The sequence below is a fragment of the Podarcis pityusensis genome (genome assembly GCF_964106645.2).
Source record: "Podarcis pityusensis genome assembly, chromosome: 5".
Taxonomy (NCBI): Eukaryota; Metazoa; Chordata; class Lepidosauria; order Squamata; family Lacertidae; genus Podarcis; species Podarcis pityusensis.
The window spans coordinates 8,947,721-8,975,085 of NC_138032.1; the positions used below are offsets into that span (position 1 = coordinate 8,947,721).

The 27,365-nt window shown below is 43.5% G+C and overlaps 1 protein-coding gene and 1 long non-coding RNA gene across 12 annotated transcripts in view; one reads left to right on the plus strand and one right to left on the minus strand.

Annotated features, from left to right (window-relative positions):
- Positions 1-27,365, plus strand: part of MCF2L2 (MCF.2 cell line derived transforming sequence-like 2) — a 212,803-nt gene that overhangs the window by 144,174 nt on the left and 41,264 nt on the right. For all 11 annotated transcript variants that reach the window (XM_081007785.1, XM_081007794.1, XM_081007795.1 and 8 more), the window contains exons 16-21: positions 1,530-1,596; positions 1,905-2,020; positions 2,777-2,846; positions 18,112-18,204; positions 22,359-22,451; positions 25,958-26,083. In XM_081007785.1, the coding sequence (XP_080863911.1) occupies positions 1,530-1,596; positions 1,905-2,020; positions 2,777-2,846; positions 18,112-18,204; positions 22,359-22,451; positions 25,958-26,083 (565 nt within the window). The remainder of the gene's footprint in view (positions 1-1,529; positions 1,597-1,904; positions 2,021-2,776; positions 2,847-18,111; positions 18,205-22,358; positions 22,452-25,957; positions 26,084-27,365) is intronic.
- LOC308478534 overlaps positions 22,378-27,365 on the minus strand; it is a 69,425-nt gene continuing 64,437 nt past the window's right edge. Inside the window, exon 3 of the long non-coding RNA XR_013987115.1 lies at positions 22,378-22,515. This is a non-coding gene — a long non-coding RNA (uncharacterized lncRNA). The remainder of the gene's footprint in view (positions 22,516-27,365) is intronic.

Sequence of the window (27,365 nt, forward strand, 5' to 3'; positions counted from 1 at the left end):
GGGCCGTGAGATGTTTGGGATTGTGGGGGCTCTTAATTTTGGAGGGCCTTTGAAACATGCTTTTAAATACCATATGGAATTCAGTGCTGAATATGGAAAAGGGGCTGATCTGTTGAGAAGGGTTAAAAATATTGCCAAGCTGGAGTTACCACGAGCAGGAGACAAGGGAAAATACAGTTACAAATATGAAGAAGAGCTGCGGAAGGGACATGGAAGAGACTTGAGGGCCTCGGATATAAGGTTGCCAGGTTAATGGGCTAGATCGAAGGGATAATAAGGACTGACAAAACCCGGAACCAGGAGGAAGAGACGTTGGATGAAGATTGGATCTGTTTGTATTTCTTTTTTTTTACCATTAGAACTGTTTTATAAAATTGATGAATGTCAGAAAAATGTTGGAATGAAATTACTCGGCTTTAGTAAAGATGTTTAAAGAATTATGAAAGAATATTATGGTTATGAGAAGTTGGTAAGGATAAGATTTAAGTTTTAAGCTTTAAGGTTTATTTTCCTATAGAAAGATAAGATTAAAACAGTTTAGGGTAATGTAATGACAGAATATTATGAAATATGGAAAGGATTTGCTGGGATAATTAATAACTAGGATACAAAGAAAGGGAGGAGGAGGTCAAAGAAAGAAGGTAATGACAGTTGAGGATTCGAGAATAATGAATTTGTTTTTAAATGTTCTTAATTGTTTGTGGTGTATTTTTGTATTTTTTTTCTGTATCTTTTTCTTATTTTTGAATTTGTATTCGTATGGTTGGAAGGGGTTTGTTTTTTTTCTTTTTCTACTTTGTTAACTATTTTTATTTTGTATTTTCTTCTGCTTTTATTTTATTTTGTAACACTTTGAAAATTTCAATAAATATCTTATATATAAAAAAAAGAGAGATTCTAGTCACGACTCAGCTACCCACGGAGTGACTTTGGGCCACTCACTGACTCACAACCTCACCACACAGGGTTGTTGTGAGGATAAAATGGAGAAGAGGCTTGGGTTCCTTGAAGCGGGAGGGGAAAGGCAGGATATCTGAGCCTTTGGGCTTGCCGATCAGAAGGTCGGCGGTTCGAATCCCCACAACGGGGTAAGCTCCTGTTGCTCTGTCCCAGCTCCTGCCAACCTAGCAGTTCAAAAGCACGCCAGTGCAAGTAGATAAATAGGTACTGCTGCGATGGGAAGGTAAACGGCGTTTCCGTGCCCTCTGGCTTCCATCACAGTATTTTGTTACGCCAGAAGTGGTTTAGTCATGCTGGCCACATGACCCAGAAAGCTGTCTGTGGACAAATGCTAGCTCCCTTGACCTGAAAGCGAGATGAGTGCTGCGACCCCATAGTTGCCTTTGACTGGACTTAACCATTCAGGGGTCCTTTACCTTTACGTATAATGTTTTTAAAATACTGTGCAATGCTCAGCCTTGAATTTAAATTTATTACTTCACCTTCTGCAAAGCAACATGTATTTTAAAAGCACGGTTTAGCCGAAGAAACAACTATAAATCTCTCTCTCATCTTTCTCTTTTCTTTAGCCATATAATAAATGAACTGATAGAAACAGAACGGGTTTATGCAGAGGAACTTCAAAGCATAATAGAGGTAAGTTGAGTATTTGCGGAAACTGAGGGTGAAGACAGATGGGAGGGAGCTTTCACATACCCTCCAACATTTCTCTGATGAAAATAGGGATGTACTATTCAATAATATTAATAACAATATACTGTTATTACAGATTAGATTATTATAGATTGTGGGTGTGATGCTTTGCTCAGATTCATGGTTGAGCTTTATATGCAAACCATTGCTTTTCTTAATTGGCAAAACAGCAGCAATAACAACATCCTAACCTATATTATTACCCTTTTGTTCTCACCATGTAACTCTTTCCCCCCTCTTATCTTAAACAGGGCTATGTATCTGAAATGGACAATCCTGATTTAATTCACTTGATCCCAACGGCGGTGTCAAACAAGAAAGAAGTTCTTTTTGGAAACCTCTCAGAGATTTATGAATTCCACAACAGGTTTGCACACTTCCTGACATGCTGTTCTGTTGGGACCACACATGGGTGCTTTAAAACAGAAGTTGTGGAGCAGCCCACATGGACGCAGTGCCTTTTGTCTGCAGCCTTTGATATGTGATAATTTTGCCTTGCAAACAATCATCTTCCAGCACCAGTCTCCAGGGCTAACTTCTGATCATCCTTGGCTGAAGCTATAGACCATGGGTAGGCAAACTAAGGCCCGGGGGCCAGATCCGGCCCAATCGCCTTCTAAATCCGGCCCATGGACAGTCCGGGAATCAGCATGTTTTTCATGGGTAGAATGTGTCATTTTATTTAAAGTGCATTTCTGGGTTATTTGTGGGGCCTGCCAGGTGTTTTTACATGAGTAGAATGTGTGTTTTTATTTAAAATGCATCTCTGGGTTATTTGTGGGGCATAGGAAGTCGTTCATTTTTTGTTTCAAAATATAGTCCGGCCCCCTGCAAGGTCTGAGGGACAGTGGACCGGCCCCCAGCTGAAAAAGTTTGCTGACCCCTCCTATAGACCAACCTGGTGCTCTCTGGATGTTTTGAACTACAGTTCCCCTCATTTGTAGCCAGCAGGAGGGGGAGTAGCAGGATGGTCCCAAACACGATGTAGAATCCTTTACAATATCCGCAATTGGCTTCTGGTAGATATTTCCCACCAGGCCTGGATCCAGATGGGGGTTTGACACACAAATGCAGAATGACATAACTTCTCCTTATGCCTCTTTTGCTTTTATCTCCATTCCAGAATCTTCCTCAAAGAGCTGGAAAACTGCATTGAAAACCCAGAGCTTCTCGGTCGGTGTTTTTTAAAAAGAGTAAGTGAATGTCAGTTGCTTGGTTAATCTCGTTTGTGAGGCAGGTGTGTGAACTAGGCTTCAGCAGCATTTGGTCACTCAGCAGTCAGTGGCCATTAGCCAGATTGTCAGGGCTGGCACAAGTAATTATTTAAGTTATTGTTATTTAGTGATAGTATTCCGCAGGGCCTGTAAGACAGAGTTGTTCTGCCTGGCCTTTGGCTTGGAGCCAGTTTGATTCCCTTCCCCTCTTTCTTTTTTCTTTTTCCTTTCTCCTCCTGCGATGAGGCTGCATTTTAATATTTTAATGTTTCAATATTTTAATTGTTGTACTTTAATCTTGTTTTTAAGTTGTATTCATTCAACTTGTTTTTATTATTACTTGTTAGCCGCCCTGAGCCTGGCCTTGGCTGGGGAGGACGGGGTATAAATAAAAATTATTATTAGTAGTAAGGGTGGGCCCAGATGTTCTGAGGGGCCACTGGCGGCCCCCCCAACTGGAGGCATGGGTGGCCGGCACCGTTGTTGCACCAGGACTTCGCTATTCACCTGCCAGGAGCACAGAGTACATCCTTCCAGGCAGGCCCCTGGAGCCCAGCGTTTCAAAAGGCAGCATGAAAGCCCTGCCAGAGGTGTAGGAAGGTCAGGTGGTAGGTACCCAGTGCGGAAAATTTCTTGTGTCCCCCCACACACACATTGATTATTTTTTTTTGCCTGCAAAATTGGTTTTACGTTATTTCATATTTTCTTACAAAGGAATAATAATAAGTAGTAATAATAAAAAACTTTTATTTATATCCCACCCTCCCCAGCCGAAGTCACGCTCAGGGAGGCTAACATCAGATACATAACATTGGTATAAAATCAAACAATTATTAAATTACCTCCTAAAATGGTTGTAAAATGGCGGCGCGTGTAGATGCTGTGGCTGGTTGCTCCTCAACTCAGAATCTGGCTTTTTTGTCCTGCCAAAATAGACTTGTTTATAGTCGGCAGGGCATGTTATCTATTCGGCTACGGAGTGAATGCTGCACAAATTGTGAGTGTCTCCGCGTCTGCAAGGAAGATTTTTTGACTTCAAAGAACTGGGGAGTAAAGAGACACAGGAGAGACCGTAAACAGAAGAGAGGCTGTAGAGGAGGAAGGCGATTAAGGCAATTAAGGTTGAAGACACAACATTATAACTTACCGCTTCCCAGCATTTTCTATGCGAATGTGAGATCTTTGGTGAATAAGCTGGAGGAGTGGAAATTGTGGATAGCAACGGAGGAAACTGTGAGTGAATGCTGTCTTCTGCTGCTTACAGAAACTTGGCTGACACCAATTATTCCTGACTCAGCCATAGAGCTAACAGGCTATACAGTGTTCCGCCATGATAGAACAGAGGACTCTGGTAAAAGAAGGGGGGGGAGGTTTGTGTGCATACGTGAATAACAGCTGGTGCACAAACCATGCTGTGATAGCTAGCTATTGCTCCCCAACTGTGGAATTTATGACGCTTAAATGCAGACCTATATATATCCCCCGAGAATTTACAGCAGTACTGATAACTATAGTATACATTGCACCTGATGCGAACATCAATGAGGCAACGGGTCTTCTGCATGATGCCATTAGCAGGCAACAAGGCAAGTACCCCGAGGCTGCATTTCTTGTATGTGGGGATTTCAACCAGGCAGATTTGAAAGTGGTCCTACCTAAATTCTATCAACACATAAAGTGTGCAACCAGGGGAGAAAAGACTCTGGACAGGCTGTATACAAATGTCAAACAGGCCTATAAGGCCGAACCATTGGCACATCTAGGCCAATCTGATCATGTGTCCCTGCTCCTGACTCCTGAATATATTCCATTGAGGAAACGGATTCCAGCTATAAAGAGGGATATTACAATATGGCCAGCTGAAGCATCCCGACAACTACAAGACTGTTTTCATGACACCGATTGGGAGGTATTCGCTCAACAGGATGTAGAGACTCATATTGAGCAAGTGTTGGACTATATTAGGTTCTGCACTGACAATGTAACACGGAAGCGCCGGATAAAGATCTACCCAAACAGGAAGCCCTGGATGACAAGGGAGGTCCAGGGGTTGCTAAAGGCAAGAAATACTGCTTTCAGAAGTGGAAATAAGTCGCTGTACAGCTTAGCTAGAGCCGATCTAAAGAGAGGTATTCGTGTAGCAAAGGAGGCGTATAGACAGCGGCTGGAGAATCATCTACAAAGTAACAACACCAGGCAGGTGTGGCAAGGTGTACAAGAATTAACAGGGTATAAATCTAAGGACTCCCTGGCAGACGAGGGAGGGGCATCCCTCGCAGAGGATTTGAATGCCTTTTTTGCCCGTTTTGAAGTAACATCTGCAGCAACACCTGCTGAGGCTTTACCAACACCACCACCACTCGCTGTGAAGGCTTTGCCATCATCACCACCATTACCATCATCAGTACAAAGGAATGCAGTAGTCACTGTGGAAAAAGAAGAGATGAGGAAGGTGGGAATCAACCCAAGGAAGGCCACAGGGCCAGATGGGGTAGCTGGAAGGGTATTGAGAGACTGCGCAGATCAACTAGCAGGAGTTTTCACTGGGATTTTAAATCGATCCCTAGCCCAGGCTATTGTTCCATCCTGCCTAAAGTCCTCTATTATCGTTCCAATAGCAAAAAAATCTAACCCGGAAGATCTGAATGATTTTCGTCCAGTAGCACTCACACCTATAATCATGAAGTGCTTTGAAAAGCTGGTATAAATTATGTCATTGCCTGCCTACCAGAGGGACTGGACAAATTCCAATTTGCTTATAAAACAAAAAGATCGACAGAGGACGCTGTTGCGATTGCCCTCCATGCCGTCCTTGCTCATTTGGAGCAGCGGAGGGGTTATGCCAGACTGCTTTTTTTAGATTTCAGCTCGGCATTTAATACCATTCTACCACAACGTCTGATGTCTAAACTGGAAGATCTGGGGCTTCCGTTATCACTTTGTGGGTGGATATTGGACTTTTTGTCAGACCGCCCCCAGAGGGTTCGGTTGGGCCCTTATACCTCCAATATGCTCAAGACTAACACAGGAACACCACAGGGATGCGTACTCAGTCCGCTCCTCTATATTCTCTACACGTACGATTGTGTCGCTATTCACCCTAGTAATAGGGTTGTCAAATTTGCAGATGACACAACCGTGATTGGGCTCATCCCTGAAAGGGAGGGTGAAACGGATTATAGAGATGAGGTGAAGCGGCTGACAGAGTGGTGCAGAGCTAACAACTTGCTCATAAATACAAGGAAGACAAAGGAGCTTGTGGTGGACTTCAGGAGACAGAAGAGCAACGTCCAGCCACTTTTGATTGATGGGGTCTGTGTGGAGAGGGTAACTACGTTCAGATTTTTGGGCATTGAATTACAAGAGGATCTGTCCTGGAGTGTCAACACAAGGCGCAGCAGAGACTGTACTTTTTGAGAATACTAAGGAAAAACCATCTTCCTCAGAAACTGCTGCTTGCCTTCTATCACTGTGCCATTGAGAGCGTGCTCACTTATGGCTTATGTGTGTGGTACGGAAGCTGTACTACCCAGGACAGGATGGGGTTGTGCAGGGTTGTTAAGGCAGCAGAGAGCATTGTTGGCTGCCCACTCTCTACCTTAGAGCAGATTTATGCCACAAGGTGCCATAGGAAGGCACTGGACATAGTAAAAGATCCATCGCATCCTGGTCACTGTCTCTTCGAGCTCTTGCCGTCGGGACGGAGATACAGGACGATGAAGACAAGAACGAGCCGTCTTAAGAACAGCTTCTTCTCCAGAGCGATCTCGGCCCTGAATGGGAAGCCCGGACTTTGAAAGTCATCTAATCTCCCTTGCTGTATTATACTGTATTGATTAATTAGTGTTTTTATGGAGCAGTCAAGTAATTTCGTTGTCCCCGAAGGGGGCAATGACAATAAAGATATTATTATTATTATTATTATTATTATTATTATTATTATTAAAAACATGTCAAAACCAAACTGACGTCTAATTAGATGGCTTTCGGCCGGGTTAGGGTTGGGAGCAATAAGTGCTCCACTGAATTGAAATTTCAGCCTTCATGACAGGAAAACGGCCAAGTAAAGAGGAGGGTCAAGATATTAACTGATATGCATGAAATTTCATATACAGCTATATAATCCCTAGTGTAGTAAGTTAAGACCTTTGGAGCAGGCATTTTCTAAAAAAAAAAGTTTTTTATGAACTGCCCTAGTAGGGCAATAATTGTTCCTTGATAATTTGTCACCCCCCTCCATGATGGAACCTGGGGTGGACTGCCCCCCCGCCTCCTGCCGTCCCCATCCTATGCCCCTGAGCCCCACACTGCTTTTTTTGTTGCTCCTACTGCATATGTTGGAGGGATTGTCTCTAATGCAGAACACTAATTGGCAGTAACATAGAAGCATAGAATTGTCAAGTTGGAAGGGGCTCTGAGGGTCATCCAGTCCACCCCTGCAGGAATAACATGGCCAGGGCTTTGGTACACTGCATGCATTAACACAGATGACACCAGTGCATTCCTTTTTCTGTGTGGAAAGTGTTATATGTTGACGACGTCTCTTGTCACACTGGGCTGCAAGAAAGGTCTGTGGTCAGCTGTGGGACCTGCGTTTCGATTTCTGTTCTCAACTCTTATCGTGAGGGGTCCCACTGCTTACACAAAAGCAGCATCAGACAATGTATAAATTGGACTCGCAGACTGTCTGTCTGGACTTCATATGCAATGTGCTAAAAGACAACCCTCACTTTTGCAGGGAGAAACGTGAGCATAGATGCATTTGTCATCCTGTATCTTCATAAAGGCTGTTTTGCACCATAAATGATTTAACCTAGCTTGTGAAATAAATACACTGAGGGACGGTTATCTGATCTCCACCACTCCAGCCTTCCACCCCCTGCACTGATCATGATCCTTTCATTTTATTGCAGCTTGATATAAACAGGTAGCTGGTGAAGCTTCTCCCACGATTCATCTTCCTGCAGGAAAAAGTTCCCCCACTTACATTCTTGTGTCAGGCAGCTGTTGAAAGAGCAGAGCCAGTTTTTAAAAAATGCAAGTTGTCCAATATTAGGAATAAGTTTCATTTGTTGTTGTTTAATCATTTAGTCGTGTCCGACTCTTCGTGACCCCATGGACCAGAGCACGCCAGGCACTCCTGTCTTCCACTGCCTCCCGCAGTTTAGCCAAACTCATGTTCGTAGCTTCGAGAACACTGTCCAACCATCCATCTTTCCCAACATCAGGGTCTTTTCCAGGGAGTCTTCTCTACTCATGAGGTGGCCAAAGTATTGGAGCCTCAGCTTCAGGATCTGTCCTTCCAGTGAGCACTCAGGGCTGATTTCCTTAAGAATGGATAGGTTTGATCTTCTTGCAGTCCATGGGACTCTCAAGAGTCTCCTCCAGCACCATAATTCAAAAGCATCTATTCTTCAGCGACCAGCCTTCTTTAGCGTCCAGCTCTCACTTCCATACATCACTACTGGGAAAACCATAGCTTTAACTATACAGACCTTTGTTGGCAAGGTGATGTCTCTGCTTTTTAAGATGCTGTCTAGGTTTGTCATTGCTTTTCTCCCAAGAAGCAGGCGTCTTTTAATTTCGTGACTGCTGTCACCATCTGCAGTGATCATGGAGCCCAAGAAAGTAAAATCTCTCACTGCCTCCTTTATAAGTTTCATGGAGCAGGATTATTGCTGCATTGTTAGGCATGGTTCCAGTAATTACTAATGGTAGCAACTGCAGGAAACTGGGGGTGCCATATTGCAGGTGTGGGGAACCTTCTTGCCTCCCAAATGTTGCTGAACTACAACTCCCACAATCCTTGGTCCTTGTCCTACTTGCTGGGGCTGATGGGAGTTTTAGTTCAGCAAATATCTGGCAGGCCAAAAGTTCCCCACCTGCCATATTGCTGGTTTTAGGAGCGGGGCCAAGAGGGTTAAGGAGGGGAGGGAAAGGAGGGGAGAGGCCAAGAGCCCCCAGAAACCTGAAGCCTGCCAGGCATGTTTGGATAGCTCAGTTGGTCGAGCATGAGACTCTTACTCTCAGGGTTATGGGTTCAAGCCCCACGTTGGGCAAAAGATTCCTGCATTGCAAGGGCTTGGACAAATGACCCTTGTGGTCCCTTCCAACTGTGATTCTATGACCACAAGAAGGATGGGGGTGATGAGAATAGCACCCTCTTTGTGCTAGTCCCAAGCATCAGGCAGTCTGCTGGCTTTCGCAGATCCAGAGGCTATTCCCTAGGCCAACCTGCTCTTCCCACAGCCTTCTCAGTAGTGGCACCCCATTTGTGGCGTTCCATCGTCAGAGGCAGGCCTGCCTGGCATCAACACTGTTTTCCTTTCAGTGCCAGGCAAAGGCATTTTTCCCCTCCCATACTTTTCAACATATTTTAATGGGGCAACCCTATCTATCTATCTATCTATCTATCATCTATCTATCTATCTATCTATCTAGCTATCTATCTATCTATCTATCTATCTCTATCTATCTATCTATCTATCATCTATCATCTATCTATCTGGAAGTAAGACTCAATGAGTTCAATGGGACTTACTGTATCAGGTATGTGAGCATAAGATTGCATCCTCAATGTGCATTTATTGTTTTAATATGTCACTTTTTAAGTGCAGGGTTTGTTTTGATTTTGTAAACCTCCACAGAAGTGTGGACATTATTTATTTTAAATTTTAAATGAATAAATTTTAAATGCATAAACAAATTGTTAAGTCCAAGGAGCAGACCATACAGAGTTGCTCTCCCCCAACTCTGATAAGTTGGCAACCGTATGGAATGATTTATCTCCTTATAATGTAGTCTGGATTCATTTATCTCCTTTCCCCTTTTTTTCTTATTTCCTTCTGCACATTTTGAGAAACTAATAGAAGCCTCTCTCTCTCTCTCTCTCTCTCTCTCTGTGTGTGTGTGTGTGTGTGTGTGAGAGAGAGAGAGAGAGAGAGAGAGAGAGAGAGAATTCTGAAGGACAAACCTTCCTTCCATTTGTGCGCAAATGGCAAAAAATAAATGCAGAGAATTGCCTGCAACTGTTGTTTCATTGAAGTGAGACAGTTCCAGTGTATTCCTGCTCATTCAGCGGAATATTGACATCCATCCTGCTGTGGATTTCCCGTTCATCGTGGCCAGAGACAAGTGCTTTGCTAGAGACAGAGAAAGGAACAGCATGGGAAGGCTGGACAAAGGCTTGCTCAGACTGGAAACTCCATCACTGCAAAACGATGTTGCCTAGGAAGAACAGCTTGCTTTTAAAAATAGGGCTCTGCTATCTTTAACTATATTGTGTCTATTTGTGCAGATGGAGACAAACCCTTTTATGATACCACAGGGGTGGGCAACCTCCGGCCTAGGGGGCTAATTAAGCCTGCCAGACCTCCCAGTTTCAGCTGAAGTAGACACTGCTGGGCCAAAGGGGGTTTGCAGGCACCTGCAAAACCCGTGTCCAGCGCTTCTTAAGTGCTGGCAGTTCACTGGCCATCAGGGCTTTCATAATATGGTGCCTGAAGCATTAAGCATGCCCCCACAAAGCAAGACACAGTGATAACAGCACAATTTCTGTTCTCATCCTGAAGCAAAGTTCTTAACCCGAGGTACTATTTCTGGGTTAGCGGAGTCTGTAACCTGAAGCGTCTGTAACCCGAAGCGTCTGTAACCCGAGGTACCACTGTAGAGCTAAACCCAAACCTTATAATCACCTCCAAGCTAAATGCCTGCTCAATCCTCTTACCTAGGAAAGGTTTCCTAGCCCTGAGTAGAGCTTCTTCCTGGTCCCATACTTACATGTATCTGTGTATGTAAGTACATGTGGTGTTAACATGAGCCTCATCTCTCTGAGTGGTGATAAGCTTCAGGGGGACAGTGCTGGACCATGACTGGCTTAGAAGGTCTGTTGCTCATTGAATAGAGCATTTGTCTGGCACGCAGAAGATCCTTGGTCCAATCCGCAGCATCTTCAAGTAGGGTGGGAGAGACTTGCTGGCTGAAATCCTGGAGAGCCACTACCAATCCGTGTAGGCCAGGGCTTTCCAAACTGGGGTCCAAAAGCTTCATTCAGTTGTTCCGTGGCATGTCTGTAAGAATACAATTAAAAACCATACAGCATCTAGCACAGGGCATTGCAATGGCTGCAACAGGCAGAAAAATCATTTAGTGGCTCTCCAAGACTTCAGCCGTTTTCATGTGGTCCATGATGGGGGGAGAGGGATAGTTTGGGAACCACAGTGGTGAGGGCAAAACTGATCTAGATGGACTCAGTAGAAGACTGAGACTTCTTCCTGAAGGCCTTGTTCCAACAGGCTTTGGGGAACTGTCTGCTTTTAAGGAAATGGCTGCTTTAATTATAGCTATCTGTTTGTTTTTAATAGATTTTATCTATGGATATAGTTTTAATTCTGTCGCTGTTTAATTTTTTTAATAAATGATCCTCCCCATGTGTTTAGCAGTTCTTCTTTTTATCTGTAATCCACCCTGAGTTGTGAACCACCCTGTGATCTTTGAATGAAGGGCAATATACAAATTAAACAAACAATCAGAGTCTCGTCAGGGAAAAAGTCAGAATATAAATACATAAATAAAATAAGACTGTTCCCTATGTTCCTTCAGAAGGAGGAAATTGGAGACTTGCTGGCATTTTGTAATGCTTGTGTTTACTTAAAAACAGGTTGAGCAGATCATGTAACTTCTCCGATGTCTGATCTCTTATCAGATCAACCAGCACCCAAAGATGTTTACAGGACCCAAATCTCTGTGTCTTTTCTCAGTCTCTATCAAAGCTGCAGCCTCTTGTTCCTCTTGCAGACAGCTGGTTCTCCACATCCCTGCAAGGAAGAGGTGTTAGGGTGGCCAGGTGAAAAAGAGGTCTGGCCCCCTGTGCTTTTAACTGGGCAGAGGGCCTTCTTGGTGGTGGCGCCCACCCTGTGGAACGCCCTCCCATCAGATGTCAAGGAAATAAACAACTATCCGACTTCTAGAAGACATCTGAAGGCAGCCCTCTTTAGGGACGTTTTTAATGTTTGAAGTTTTATTCTGTTTTTAATGTTCTGTTGAAAGCTGCCCAGAGTGGCTGGGGAAACCCAGCCAGATGGGCGGGGAGAAATAACAAATTATTATTATTACTATTATTATTTTATTTATTTTATTTTTATTGTGTAAAAAATTGAGTTTCATCTGGTGCAGCTGGGCACAAGTTCTACACTACCTGCCCTCCTTTCCATCTGGTCTCCGCCATGTGGAGGGTGGATGAGAAAATCATGCCCATTTTCCAAAACGGATCCCATCTTCTAAAACAGTTTCAGTGTATTTGCTATGCATTGTGGACCATTTGCCTGTCATTTCCCCAACAAGTGAGATACTTGCTAGCTAGTAATCTTCAGTGGTCCTATGGGCTCCATTAATTCTCTGTTGTGTGTATTAATATAACAAAGGTGTTTGTTTGTTTGTTTTTAATCAAATGAATGTCGGTTGGGGGGAAAAGCAGCATATTTTTATGGTGCTGTTTTATTGGGGTTTTTACTTTCAGAGATTTTAAATGTTAAGTGGTTTACAAATACATACAAATGAAATAAATACATACAACCATAGCTGTCAACCTTTCCTTTTGGGCGGGAAATTCCCTTATTCCAGCGCCGTTTCCCGCTGTTTCCCACTGCTATCCCAGATTGTTAGATATCCCGTAGACTGTCCCCGGGACAGGTGAGGCTGCTGATCCCTTATTTTCAAATCTGAAAGTTGACAGCTATGCATACAACATGGCAAATAAAACAGGCTGTGCATACATTTTCAGCAAATACTAGACATATCCCGGTTCGTTAAAGACTCAGGGAATTAAAAGGTCGTAACTAACCTAAATCTTGACAATGAAGGAACTAGATGTGGGGAGAACAGACACTGTTTCCTAAAAAGGCTCTTTCCTCGGTCAACTGCCTGAGATCTTCGGATGAAGGGTGGTATACAAATTTATTAAATAATAAAAATAAACAATAATAGCCATGACACAAGCGTAGTGGTGGGGGTACATTTTACAGGGTCCCAGAGATTCCAAGGGGCCCAGCTCAGGAATCAATCATATTACTATGAGGAAAGAAACTGAGTCTACATTGTTGACCGTGCTTGACTATATTTACGGAAACTTATTTCCAGGTAATCTGCTTTACAGATCTTGTTATATTTGCTGGAGTCAATCAGGAGTATTAGAGCAGAACAAGCAATGTTCCTTACATTGCTTGTCCCAGGCTGAAGACTCAGAGAATATGCCTGGGCAGTTTGAGATATACAGATTTGTGCTTTTCCTATGTGACATCATCTCTCAAAACCGTTAGCTCCAGCGTTCCTTGTGTAGAGCGAGGAGAGTCGGTTGAAGAGAGGGACAGGGCATCATAACAAGCCAGGCAGATGTTCCAGGGATGCAGCTTGTAGGATCCGCAGAACCCAAATATAAATGAGTAGATGTCTGTTTCATAAACAAGCTTTTTCAGAGAATTTCCCACGCGATATCTTGCACCTGAGAAAGAAAGAAAAAACCTACTTCTGGAAAAAGGCATGAACTATCTTCACTGGTGTTATTTATACATAAATAAATCCTGCAACTGACATACAATGAGGTCTGCATAGCTCTATGGGGCAAGGATATTTTTTCATCAAGTGTGTACCTGCAAGAGAAATTAACATCAGGGAGATAATTCATGATTTTGCTAGAAAGAGCACCAGAAAAGCAAAGCTTTAAAGTTAATTATTTATCAAATGTTTGTACCTGCATTGGTCCAATAGCATTAAAAAAATAAAAAATAAAAAATGACATGCCTTTATTAGGACCAACTAAAAAGCTTGCAAAATAAATAGCAAGCTTTGTAGGGGCTTCTCTAAGCTGCTCCATAAGCAATAAGTGCCTTTGTGTTTCAGTCTAAAAAAGTAGTTTGAAGGGAATTAGCGCATTGATTTTATTCAATTGTATTTATCCGAGGGGACGCGGGTGGCGCTGTGGTGTAAACCACTGAGCCTTGGGCTTGCGATCAGAAGGTCGGCAGTTCGAATCCCCGCGACGGGGTGAGCTCCTGTTGCTCGGTCCCTGCTCCTGCCAACCTAGCAGTTTGAAGGCACGTCAAGTGCAAGTAGATAAATAGGTGGGAAGGTAAATGGCGTTTCCGTGCGCTGCTCTGGTTTCACCAGAAGCGGCTTAGTCATGCTGGCCACATGACCTGGAAAAAGTGTCTGCGGACAAACATCGGCTCCCTCAGCCAGTAAAGCGAGATGAGTGCTGCAACCGCAGAGTCGCTGGCGATTGGACTTAACTGTCAGGGGTCCTTTACCTTTACCTTTACCATTTATCTGAGAAATGCATGCATTGCCTTCTGCTAATTTATTTATCTAGTTATTAAAAGTAGCACCCCACCCTTTCTCCAGGTAATCTCAAGGGTGCCAGTAGTAGATATGAAAAGGATCTCGGGGTCTTAGTGGGCCACTACTTAATACGAGTCCACAGTGTGATGAAGCAGTAAAAAGAAAGAAAGAAAGAAAGAAAGAAAGAAAGAAAGAAAGAAAGAAAGAAAGAAAGTAGTTCAAGCTATTCTAGGCTGCATCAACAGAACTATAATGTCCATGGAAGTAATAGTAACTCTATTCTGCCTTGGTCAGACCACACCAGGAAAGAGTACTATGTCCAATTCTGGGTGCCACAATTTAAGAAGGATGTTGACAAGCTGGAACGTGTGCAGAGTAGGGTGACGAAAGATGATCAAGGGTCTGGAAACCAAGCCTGATGAGGAACGGTTGACGGAGCTGGGTATGTTTAGCCTGGAAAAGAGGAGACAGAGAGAAAATTTGATATGGAAGATGGAGCAAGCTTGTTTTCTCCTGCTCCGGAGGGTAGGACCCGAACCAATGGCTTCAGTTTAGAAGAAAGGAGATTCCAGCAAATCGTAAGGAAGAACTTTCTGACAGTAAGAGCCGCGTGACAGTGGAATAGTCTCCCTCGGGTGGCTCTTCTTCCTTGGAGGTTTTTAAGCAGAGGTTGGATGGCTATCTGTCATGGATGCTTTAGTTGAGATTCATTGATTGCAGGGGGTTGGACTAGATGACCCTCGGGGTCCCTTCTATGATTCTATCTGCAGAGGAACCGAACCCTCAGAGAAAAAATCTAGCTGGAAACCTGCAAGCATCAGAATCACAGACATGATCTGGTTCGCGTTGCCTTTTGTGTTTGTGGAGCTCCTTGGTTTTATTTTCCTCGTTGCTTTGGTTACTTTTGTGGTCTGTCAGGCATGGAAGAGAACACGATGAGTTATTTAGATTCCCGAAACAAATTTACTGTTAATTTTGCATTAAACCAGACCATTAATTTTGATGCGCTGTGTATTTAAAAGTCCCGTGCGCTGTCTTCGCCCAGTGAGCAGAAACTGTGCAGCTATTTTTCTCCACGGAGGGGAAAGAAAAATTAGGGTGTTGTGTTTTTCTTTTTTTAAAAATCCGTTAACGTGGTCCCTCATAAATTGGGCAAGGCTATAAATCTTGCAGAGGCAACGAGAACTGCTCACTTGTGAAATCCTTGCAGCTCCTGTGAGGAATAGCCTTTTTTTGTTTCTGACCATCTTCTCTGAAGCATTAAAGCATTCCTGTTTTAATGGCGAAGCTGAGGCACGGAGGCACGATCTGCGCCAACCTTCTACCACAATTCAAGCTTTGTTTCCAGGGAGTGAAGAGGGGCCTGGTGCTCATCCCAAAATGTAATTCTCTTGGATTCTTGCGCTCTCCCTGACACAGCACAAAAAATCCAAGCTGAGGGAGACATGTCCGCTCTTGAAAGATTCTTCTTTTCTTGAGGCAGCAGCTGGCAGAAAAGAGGAGGCTGGGTTCTGTTTATATGGTTCCTTTCCCAGAGCGTTTGGTGCTGCTTCTAACCAAGGCAGCATTCTGTCTACTTTGGCACAGATAGTTCCCCATCTGTGGCTGTGAACGACAAACTTGATTTCAGACAGAAAATGAGCAACTCTTTTTGTCCTGAAGCATTCCCAGGGCTTTCTAGGTGTTCTTAAAGTTGGGCCGTACCTTGGTGTGATTCCGTCCTTTGCTGTGATGCAAGGTTTAAATATCCGTCCTTTTAGTAGTATTATCGGACGAGCGCTTTTTAGCCATTTTGTCCTTTTTTTTACTTACTTTTTCATGCGGTTTGGTTTTTAACTGCCTTGTATTTTATGGTACTGTAAGGACTCAGCTACATTAGTCAAGAAACAGCTTTTTGAATGTGTTGTAAACATACAATGCCGGGTGGCACCAGAGAGAGAGAGAAAAAATTCTAAGCTATTTTCCATAGCATTTTTTTCTTTTGTTATAACAATTTAATTTCTGAATTATTTATAGTTTTTTTCCTCTGTGTGTAGATCCACCCTAAGTCACTTGGAGAGATTCTATGTGTAAAGGTTTTTAAATCAAATTTATTAAAATTCGAACTGAACTAAAAGAGAATTAAAAAAACAGTATATCCAACAGAAATAACTATAGAAAAGAATACATTAATAAAAATCCTCATATGATTCTCATAAAACACAAAATTATAAATATGTCTATGTAGCACTCAGGCACCATTTTATCTTAATCTTCACACAAATGATTTTGTTGTTGTTGTTGTTGATGATGATAGAATGATAGAATGATTATTTCATAGCGGCTGTTGGAGTAGGACCCTTCTCCCATGTTCCAGCAGCCTGTGGAGGCCAGAACAAAAATGACTGCCTTCATCAGAGCGGCCGTTTCCTTTTGAGACCACATCCACACCACACGGTTAAAGTACTTCTATTTCTGCTTAACAGTCATGTCTTCCCCACAACGAATCCTGGGAACTGTAGCTTGTTAAGGGTGCTTAGAGTTGTTAGGAGACCCCTATTTCCTGCACATAGATGTGATTTTCAGAGTTCCCAAGGAACAAGGATCGACTGTTAAACCCCTCTGGGTTTTGTTCTCTGTGAGGGGAATAGGGGTTTCCTAACAACTCTATACAGTGGTACCTCGGGTTACAGACGCTTCAGGTTACAGGCGCTTCAGGTTACAGACTCCGCTAACCTAGAAATAGTGAAGGACCAAGCACATCTGCTATTGGGTCCCTGAAGCACAGATTCACACAAAGCGGCAAAACGTCCTTGCAGGTTATTAACAGGATTTTTATTTGAAGTGCATATGCAGACCAAAGGTACATGACCATCAGTACGCAACCTGCACATCCAGTCAGGGTGTGCCCCCTTTATATAGATTTGCAGAATAGAATACCACCTGATCTCTTGTAAGTCACCTGATTTCTTGTAAGTCCCTGATTTCTGGGAAATCAAAACTTATAATAAGTTCCTATTACCATGTAAGTTCTTGGTCTTCCCTCCCTCCTTCCTGCAACCTCCCTCATCCTGGTATTACAATAAATCCTTGTTCCTTATCTCTATCTGCCCAAGCTAGACATTCCAACGAGAGGCCCATTTGCACTGTAACATTTAAGCATGTCCATCTGGTAGAAACCTCCCCTTTTAGGATAATAATAACAACAATTATATTGTAATATGCCCCTTCAATAGTACCTCGGGTTAAGAACTTCGCTTCAGGATGAGAACAGAAATCGTGCTCCGGCGGTGCGGCAGCAGCAGGAGGCCCCATTAGCTAAAGTGGTGCTTCATGTTAAGAACAGTTTCAGGTTAAGAATGGACCTCCAGAACGAATTAAGTTCTTAACCTGAGGTACCACTGTAGCGCCAGTGGTAAACTCTAGTTCCCATTTTGGCCGAAGAAATGACTGCTATAGTTGTGCTTTAAATGCGGGCTGATTAAGAATTATTTTGGGTGAACGTGCTGGGAACATCACCACAAACCTGTTTGGTGTAGTTTGGAAAGTGGCATCTAGGCTAGCCAAGATTTCCCCTTAAACAGGCTCTGAAATTGTGATATGAATGTGGTTCAGATCTGAATTAAGGGGAACCCTGGTTAGCCTTAGCCGTGGTTAACACTGGACTTTGTAAAGAGAGCTGAGGTCGGGGGAGAAGACATTAGTCTGCTGGAGGGGCCGTGCAGAGGAAGCGCATGTTCCTCAGCCTGGTTTCCGATTTGTTAACCGTGGTTAGAAGGCAGGCAGAATTATGAAACACCCCCATTCCTTGCAGATTTCATTTGAAATATGAAGTGGTATGCAAATCACCTAATTTAATAAATAATGTGGGAACGAAGATGTTCGGTTGCTTATTTTTTGTTGTTTAACATTTGCTTTCTTTTTGATTCAGAAAGAAGATCTCCAAATATATGAGAAATATTGTCAAAACAAGCCACGGTCGGAAGCTCTCTGGAGACAATGTGGAGACAGCCTCTTCTTTCAGGTAGGGATTATTATTATTATTATTATTATTATTTAAATTTACTAGATGCTGCTTCTTGTTGCAGGCAACTCAGAGAGGTTTACAAACAACCACCCATCCACCCACCCAACCACTAAAACCGAGAAGAAGAAAAATACATTAAAAGCACACGCACACAAGCAGTTAGGTCCAGGCAGTCAAGCTCGCACAGGCTTCTCCTATTTCTGTATTCATTATGCTCATACTCTTGAACCAAGTGCTTATAAACCCTACAGGGGGAAAGAACAGCTGAGTGCCTGGGTTCATCTGTCCTTCCTAAGCTCACACCTTCCCTTTCTCTTATGGAGGCTGCTGCCAAACGACATCTTTATTGATTTGTTTGCACAAAGTTTGCAAAGAGATTATATGATGTCTGCCATTCATTGAGCATTCATTCTGATTTGTTTGCGAGCTTGTAGCAATAACTTGTTACCCCACACTTTTAAGTGCAGTTTCCTGATCGCAAAAAGGTCTCCCCTTTTCTTTTTGGAAAGCGGGTTTCTTGCACAAGAGTGCTGAATCTAACTTAATAAAAACACCCTAAATGTGCTGGTTTGGGTTAAATCCCACTTGCAAAATAGCCACAGTCTGGAAGAGGCCTGCGTGAAAGATTTCATCTCATCCTTGTTTGCTTCTTCGAACCTCTAACCTTCCTACATAGGGACATACTTGGTTCCACAAGGCTTCTCGGGTTTCAGAAGGAATGTATAGACCCCCAAAGTGCACACACCTCAAAACACATTATTTGTCAGGGACTGTGCTGAAGAGGGCTGCACTGAGGAAGAAGGATGGGAACCACCCCCTCCCCCTGCTCCTGAATCTTCCCAGGAGCAGGAGGACAGTATAGATTTGGAACAGTGGTTTGCAGAGGGGCATAGTTCTGAAGGTCCGTATAGTTAAAGCCATGGTTTTCCCAGTAGTGATGTATGGAGGTGAGAGCTGGACCATAAAGAAGGCTGATCGCCGAAGGATGGATGCTTTTGAATTATGGTGCTGGAGGAGACTCTTGAGAGTCCCATGGACTGCAAGAAGATCAAACCTATCCATTCTTAAGGAAATCAGCCCTGAGTGCTCACTGGAAGGACAGATCGTAAAGCTGAGGCTCCAATACTTTGGCCACCTGATGAGAAGAGAAGACTCCCTGGAAAAGACCCTGATGTTGGGAAAGATGGAGGGCACAAGGAGAAGGGGACGACAGAGGACAAGATGGTTGGACAGTGTTCTCGAAGCTACAAACATGAGTCTGACCAAACTGCAGGAGGCAGTGGAAGACAGGAGTGCCTGGCATGCTCTGGTCCATGGGGTCACGAAGAGTCGGACACGACTAAACGACTAAACAACAACATAGTTCTGAAGGGAGAAGCTGGGAATTACTGGGTGGGGAACAGCTAGAAGAAGAAACAGGAGAAGAGAGAGAGAGTTAACAGATTCACAGTCTCTGTACAGCATTCACCCCCCTTCTCCAAAGGCACAGAGAGCTCAGAAAGTGTTAGAACAGAAAGCGCAGAGGGTACAAGCTCAGATTACAAGACCCAGAAGTGACGTAGATTAATAGGGACAGAGGAGGGAGGGACCGCCATTTCTAGGAGATGTGTTCTTTGTTCTCTCTCTGTGATTATTAAAGATTCTAAGTGGTAAGACGTTCCTTTCATTTGATCTTCTTATCTACTTCCATGGGGGGGGAGAAATCGATTTCCCAAAGCCTGACAGTATCCCTTTCTTCCTCTCCCCCACCCTAGATTTTCCACATAGGAATGATTTGTTTTCTACGACCATGTGCCCCAGAAGTCTCAGAGTTATAAAGCCAGATATAAAAGCTATAAACAAAGCCATGTTTATCTTAAACGTCCAATTGAGGTGTTAGGAAAGCCCAACTTCTAGACTCCGACCTCCCTCATCCCTTACAGGATAGGCACCCTCTTTTGGAAAAGTGTTTAGTAGATGGTGACTGCCCTTTTAAACTTCATAGATGGTGACCCAGAGGCTGGATCCTTAGATGGCGAATACATTGTTCAAAAAGGATCATGTTATAAAGGCAGTCCTTTTGATATCTGGAGCTGTTATCATGTTCCTTAGATACAGAGAGGTGGTACTTTTAGCTTGGGGTATTTATTCACTCTTAGTCAACCTTACATTATCACTGGAATAAGCCTTCCAGATGATAGTGGTTGCCCAATTCCTATCAGCCTTAGCCAATACAGCCAAAGGTTGTGCACAAAGAGAGTTATCCAGTTTTTCAGAGCAGGAAACAGAAAATCCACTTCAATTTTAGTGCAAGGATGGGGAGCCTTGCAGATTTTGCTAGAATATAGCTCTGCTCATCAGTGATGACCATTAGCCATGTTGGCTAGGACTCATGGGATTTGGAGGCCACAACGACTGGAAGGCCACAGGTTTTCCATCCCTGTTCTAGTGAATGATCTGAGGAAGACATCCATTTTTATTATGGCGCCACCTATCTCTATAGGGCCAAACTCTGTTGAAGCCTAAAATGAGAATACGAACCCTTAGAAATCAGGGACATGATGTTTTCTGAATTGATCACGTTCGTTTCACAGGGTATCCACTAGCTCCTGATCTTTAAATTAGGCCATGGGCCTCCTCTTCATGTTCCCACAACCCTGATAATGGGTTCTGTGATAATGGATTCGGCGTCCCTGTGGAACGCCCTCCTGTCAGATGTCAAAGAAATAAACAACTATATGACATTTAGAAGACATCTGAAGGCAGCCCTGTTTAGGGAAGTTTTTAATGACTTATGTTTTAATGTATTTTTAATCTTTTGTTGGAAGCCGCCCAGAGTGGCTGGGGAAACCCAGCCAGATGGGCTGGGTATAAATAATAAATTATTACTACTATATTCTCTCAATGGGTTCTGCTGGAATCATGAAAAACAGCGTAAATGAATCAGCGATCTTAACTAATCTGGGATAAATGATGAGGAACTTTGGAATAAGCCTTTCTTGCTGTTAACCATGAGACACTCTAAGCATCAATCTTGGGACAGACAAACATAGTCCTTACAGCCTACGAAACAGGCATTTGGACACTACTGCTAAAAGGGAATGGTTGTCCTAATGGGCCCTTTAAGATATATTTATAAGATTCTAGCGTCGGCTAATGTAAATCTAGTTCCTAATTATGCTTCAAAGACACGGGGACATAATTTGAATTGTATTATTCCAAGCTGCATGAAACCTCATTTTGAAAGCTACCAAAGGACATCTGTGTTTGTGAACCGGAAAGGATGTTGTTGTAAATAAAAATATGCCCTTTTCCCTTATGGGGTATCCAAGAGCCCATATAGAGTCCTTACATAGGTTCCCTATTGGTAGGAGAAAATAACAGAGGCCAACCAGAAAATATTGAGAAGCAAAGCAGCTCGTAAGCCTGATCTTTATTGATCTGTTGCAACAGGGTGCTCCCCTCATACGCAGGAGAGGAAGAGGACCCCCAAAAATGCTGTGCAAGGGCTTATAAAGACTTTTGAAATTCCCATCCTCTAGATCAAGACCACCCCCAGAAACATTATGCATTCATCGCAGAAGGGGTGTAACCTAAGACCACCCCTCAGATACACCCCACCTACATCACAGAAATTTAAATGTTGTTTTTCTCCTGTCACAGTTTATCTCCTGTCTGGCAAGTTACTTGATTGGATTGCCTGGGGAGCCTGGCCATTCTTTTGTAGTGGTAAAATACTTATTTCCTGGGCCAGGTCACAGGCTCACACCTTATTCAAACAGACATATCCTTGAGACAGGATTTGTGAGGAAAGAGACAATGGGGAGGCTTTTCCATTTTTACCATGCAGAGAAACATTTGCTCAGTTTAGGAATCAAAATGGTTCCAGGTTGGCTTTCCTGTGCTGATCTATGTACGTGTGGTTATGAACGTTGCCAGATATCTAAAACCATAAAATTCCTATCACAATGTTTACCTCATAAAAACAACAAGCTTCTCACTTATAAAAGTCATTAAACTGTAATTCAGTCCTTGTGTTTAGGGCTGCCATACGTTTGGGTATGTCCGGGTATCGGGCAGCCATTCTGAGTCCGGGCAGATTTTCGGCGAATTGGCAAAACAACAACAACCTGGCATCATTTCATCCCCACCTTTTGCTTTGTGTTTTCCAGGAGTGCCAGCGGAAACTGGACCAAAAACTCTCACTTGACGCTTATCTCTTGAAGCCAGTCCAGAGAATTACCAAGTACCAGCTGCTGTTGAAGGTATGTCTTCAGCTTGTCTTCAGCTACTGTGCATCCGCCCCACAGAATCCTATGACTGCTCAGCCTTGAAGGGGAGGGGAAAGCTGGTGTTACATAATGGTACCCGAGAACACTGTGCAGTTCTTCGCAGCATTTTATGATGGACTTGCAGGTTTTGTGCATGATGTTGTCCTCGTCAAAATGCTCTTCTGTGTTATTTACCTGCTTAATTTGGATTTACTGTAGATTTGGAACACCTTAAGCATTGCGACCCCACAATTGAGGATTAGCATGTAGATTGCGTAGAAAGGCCTGGGATTTGGGGTGTGTGAAAAAGGACTCGTGGCTTTAGAGCAGGCATCCCCAACCTTCGGCCCTCCAGACGTTTTGGACTACAATTCCCATCATCCCTGACCACTGGTCCTGTTAGCTAGGGATCATGGGAGTTGTAGGCCAAAACATCTGGAGGGCCGCAGGTTGGGGATGCCTGCTTTAGAGGCTGAGCCAAAAGCACTTGCTGAGTAGCTAAAACCACCACTTTTCTTTCTAGCAATGCTATGTCAGGGGGTAGCGCTGCTCCTTCTAATAGACTGGTCCTTGCTGACCTTGGGTGGGTGCAAATACTTCCAGGACAGCTATGCCATGTTTGTTGTGAGATAGAGCTGCCATACGCCTGGAATTTCCTGGACATAAGCAGGATTCGTCCGTCGAAATTCGTCAACGTCAAAAATCGTTGAGAATGTCTGGGAAAAGCTCAACAACTTTGCCAAAAAGTTGCCAATAAGCAGAGCCCTGGGTAGTGGATCAGGGGGTCTGCAGTACTTAGCTAATTGGGAACCACTGCTTTAAACCCTTGTTCATGGCCTCATCCTGCCTCTGTATTCTCTTCCTCCTTTTCTCTATGGCAGTAAGCTTGCTTGCTCCTGCCTACAGAATTGCAGCAAGGTGAAGCCTTGGTCTCTGATGGCCGAGCTACAGATTACCTAGGGATGCAGTGAATTGTCTTCAAATACTGTACTTTTATCTTTCTTTTTTAAAACAAACTTCTTTTTTGGGCTTTATAAACAGGGATCGTAGAATGAGAAATGATACAAATAAATAGACCACATCTTCTTGTGCCATTTGTCTATCACAAAAATAACAAATTTGCAGTAATCTCTACAACATATGGTTCATTATTTGTGGTCATTGCACAAGTTTTTGATTCGTGGAGTGGTTTTAAAAAACCAATAACAATAACAAAGGGGAAAGAGAACAGAGTTAACATTCAACATTGCATAGCTAAAACACTTAATCAGGAGTCCTTGCGGTTGTGCTTAGATTAAGTATGAGTAAATACTTTTATCTTTTTTAAACAAAGGATTGCTGCTGTGGGAGACTATCTGTTTGAGCACAGGAATGGCACTGTGGGTTGGGGTATCTTTAGCCATTTCTCCTGGTTCTTCAGCATATACAGAGAGAGAGGAAAAAAATCAAATTTTCAACAAAAGCATTTGAAACTTTTATTTCCTGCCATCTGTTTGGGAACTAATGTTTGCTCACTAGAATATACAACTGACTCTGAATTTGATTAGTATGCTCGGTATTGATAAGGAAACCTTCTGCCAATTCATCCCCCACTACTATCTTTTCCCTGTTTATCTATCACAGGGGTCAGCAAGGTTTATCTTGCCTGGGCCAGATCAGTCCTGTGGAGATCCCTCCATGGGCTGGATTGCACGTGAGAGAGAGAGAGCCTGCGATTTTTGGCGTCTGTGCAGACGCGGTTTTTGGTGCCACAGAAGCGAGTTCCCATGCCAGTTTAGCACAGCGTGCAAGCAGGCAGCTCAGTTCAGGGGCGGCTCATGGGCCAGTCAAACGACCTCCGTGGGCCGCTTCTGGCCCATGGGCCTTAGGTTGCTGACCCCTGATCTATCACAACACGTTTTTATCTTTGTTTTAACTCAGATCTTGTATCTTTGGTTCGGTGGCTTTTGTATACAGTGGTACCTCGGGTTAAGTACTTAATTCGTTCTGGAGGTCCGTACTTAACCTGAAACTGTTCTTAACCTGAAGCACCACTTTAGCTAATGGGGCCTCCCGCTGCCACCGCGAGATTTCTGTTCTCATCCTGAAGTAAAGTTCTTAACCCGAGGTACTATTTCTGGGTTAGCGGAGTCTGTAACCTGAAGCGTATGTAACCTGAGGTACCACTGTATCTGCAAAGGAAATTATTTTAAAATGGAAAAGAAGAGGAGGAAGCTTTCCTCTTTTCTTTCTTACTTTGTTGGGGAGTGCATTTTTCATTATTTTGTATACATTATTATTGTTAATTGTTAAAAAAAAATTATTATGTATTCTGTGTTTTGTGAAACTTTGTGCTTTGAACTGCCCCGAAAGCCACGGGCGTAGGGCAGTATACAAATTTAATGAATGAGTAAAATAAATCATTTCAACTCATACTACCTTCTAGTTCACCTCCTGAGTGTGAAAGATGTATTTAAGTTAGTTAGAATAATAGAATCGTAGAATTGGAAGGGACCCTGAGGGCAATCTAGTCCAAACCTCTGCTGCGCAGGAATAAAATAGTTTTAGTACTATTGTGCTACACTAACCAGGTAAGCAGAGTCCCTACTTATTTGCTAGCAGCGTGTTTGATATAAAAATATATATTGGTTGTTATGGTGTTCTTTGTTTCATTTCCCCGAAGGCCATTTGTGCCTCTGTAGCGAAGCATGCATTGCAAATACCTTTCCTACTTAGGGGTATTGTGGTGCTTATAATATCCCATAGAGCAGTGGGAAATGTGAGCAAACATAGACTTACTGAGCTGATGGAGGATGAGACGCGAATGTCTTTGTCTTCTCACCTGGCAACCAGCAAATGCGGACTTTTCGTAAACAGGTGAGCACCCGGGTCAGAAAAGGGAGTGGCCTGAACACCAACTTAAAGTGGCATAATAAATTATAGTTTGCTCTCTTGCCCCTGTTGGTGAAATGATGTCCTTTGCAGATCTGATCAGACAGATGAATTTAGCGCAATTTACAGGGGGTGCAGCAATTTCATAAGGTTATAAGAAGGGTGGTGCTGGATCTGACTAAGTCTCCCTTTCTGGGGCTTCAGATGCAACGCTAGCTGTGCCCATTCATCAGATGAGGGTTGGGTCTGTATCCTCAGTAATTTTTCATGGAATATAATGTCAAGATGGCAGAAGATGACCCTGACCCAAGTGATCATTTATTTTAGTGTGCATATACCCTCTTGATTGTACCGGCTTGCTAAATGGCAAGGAGAATCTTAGCATTCATCTGCACCCATGAATTTCTGATCCAGTGCAAAAACACAAGATTTTCCTCACTGTTCAAGCTGGAAAATAAAACTTGACAAGCGGCTATACTAAGGTAAATTCCACTTGAGCGAGTGGTTGCTTTGAATGCACTCAACCTTCTGCCACAAATCTGTGCCTAAAGATGTTTTTGTAACGGGAAATGTTAAAGAGGTCTCCTCGGGCATAATAAATCTGTCTTTTGTATCCATTTCAAAAACAGGAAATGTTGAAATGCAGCAAGAATTCAGAAGGCACAGCTGAACTGGAGGAAGCTCTAGCCACCGTGATTGATATCATCAAGTCGGCGAATGACTCCATGCATCAGATAGCAATTACAGGTTATGAGGTGTGTCTTTTAGCCAACGTAGAGTATCATATAGATCAACGGCTTTCAAACCCTACTGTTCTTTGCAAGCTTGTTGGTTTCCTCCATGACAAGATAAATCTCCAGGGCCCCAAATCAGAGCTGCCTAACCTTTGACTCCAGACCCCAGATGTTGCTAGACTACAGCTGGTAGCATCCCTGACCATTGATCAGGCTGCCTGGGGCTGATTGGGAGTTGGAGGCAGTGGCGGAGGAAGAGGAGAGCATGATCCTGGTGGGGTGCCATCGTGGCTGGCCCCCCCGCGAGCTGGGCACCACACCCCCGCAGACAGTGTGCCACGCCCCCAGGCAGCATGCCACGCCCCTGTGGGCGGCACACCATGCCCCCGGGATGCACGCCAGCCCCGCCCCACCTGCTCTCCGCCCCCCGGTGCTGGAGCATGAAGCTCCGTCGCTGGTTGGAGGGCCACAACATCTGGAGGGCCAACTCTACCCTACCCTAAATAAGCTTGGAACAGGATATCTGAAATGCCACCTTGTCTCGTACAAACTTTCCCACCCTCCTAGGGCTTCATTAAATGCTCAGCATCCCTGCAACTTTGGGGATCAGGTGGGTAGATACACAGAACATGCCTTTTCTGTGGTCTCATCCAGACCTTGGCATTATTGTTTCAGGATGCTTGCCTGCCTGCCTTCCAGAGGGCGCAAACATGAGAACGGGCCTTTTTTACAGGGGGTCCCCGCTTGTGGAATGCCCTCCTCCAGGAGGTTCGGCTGGCGCTTTCATTATAGACCTTTAGGCACCAGCCAAACAGTTCCTCTTTAACCAGGCCTTTGGCTGCTCAACATCCTCCACCCCTTTTAAATGTGCTTGTGGGAGAGGGTTATAGGAGGGGGTTATTGATTTGTTTGTTGCTCTTATTTTTATCATGTATTTGGTGTTTTCATGTTGAATTTTAACATTGTGAACCACCCTGAGATCTTCGGATGAGGGGCAGTATACAAATTTTATAAATAATAACATAATAATAAAATAAATTTAAAAATTGTCCTTAGAGACCAACTAAGTTTGTTCTGGGTAGAAGCTTTTGTGTGCATGAACTTTTTAATAATAAAAAAATATTAAGGTATTTCCATTTTAAATAGCACAATTTGATTAAGCCAGTCATTTAATTTTAAGTCATTTGTATGATAGCTCTTTTACCTCTTTGGAAAGCAGACCACCATCATTATTAAAAAGCTGCCGCCCTTTTGCTTTTTAACCTTTCTACCCAGTACAAGGCCAACCTAACTCAGTATGTTC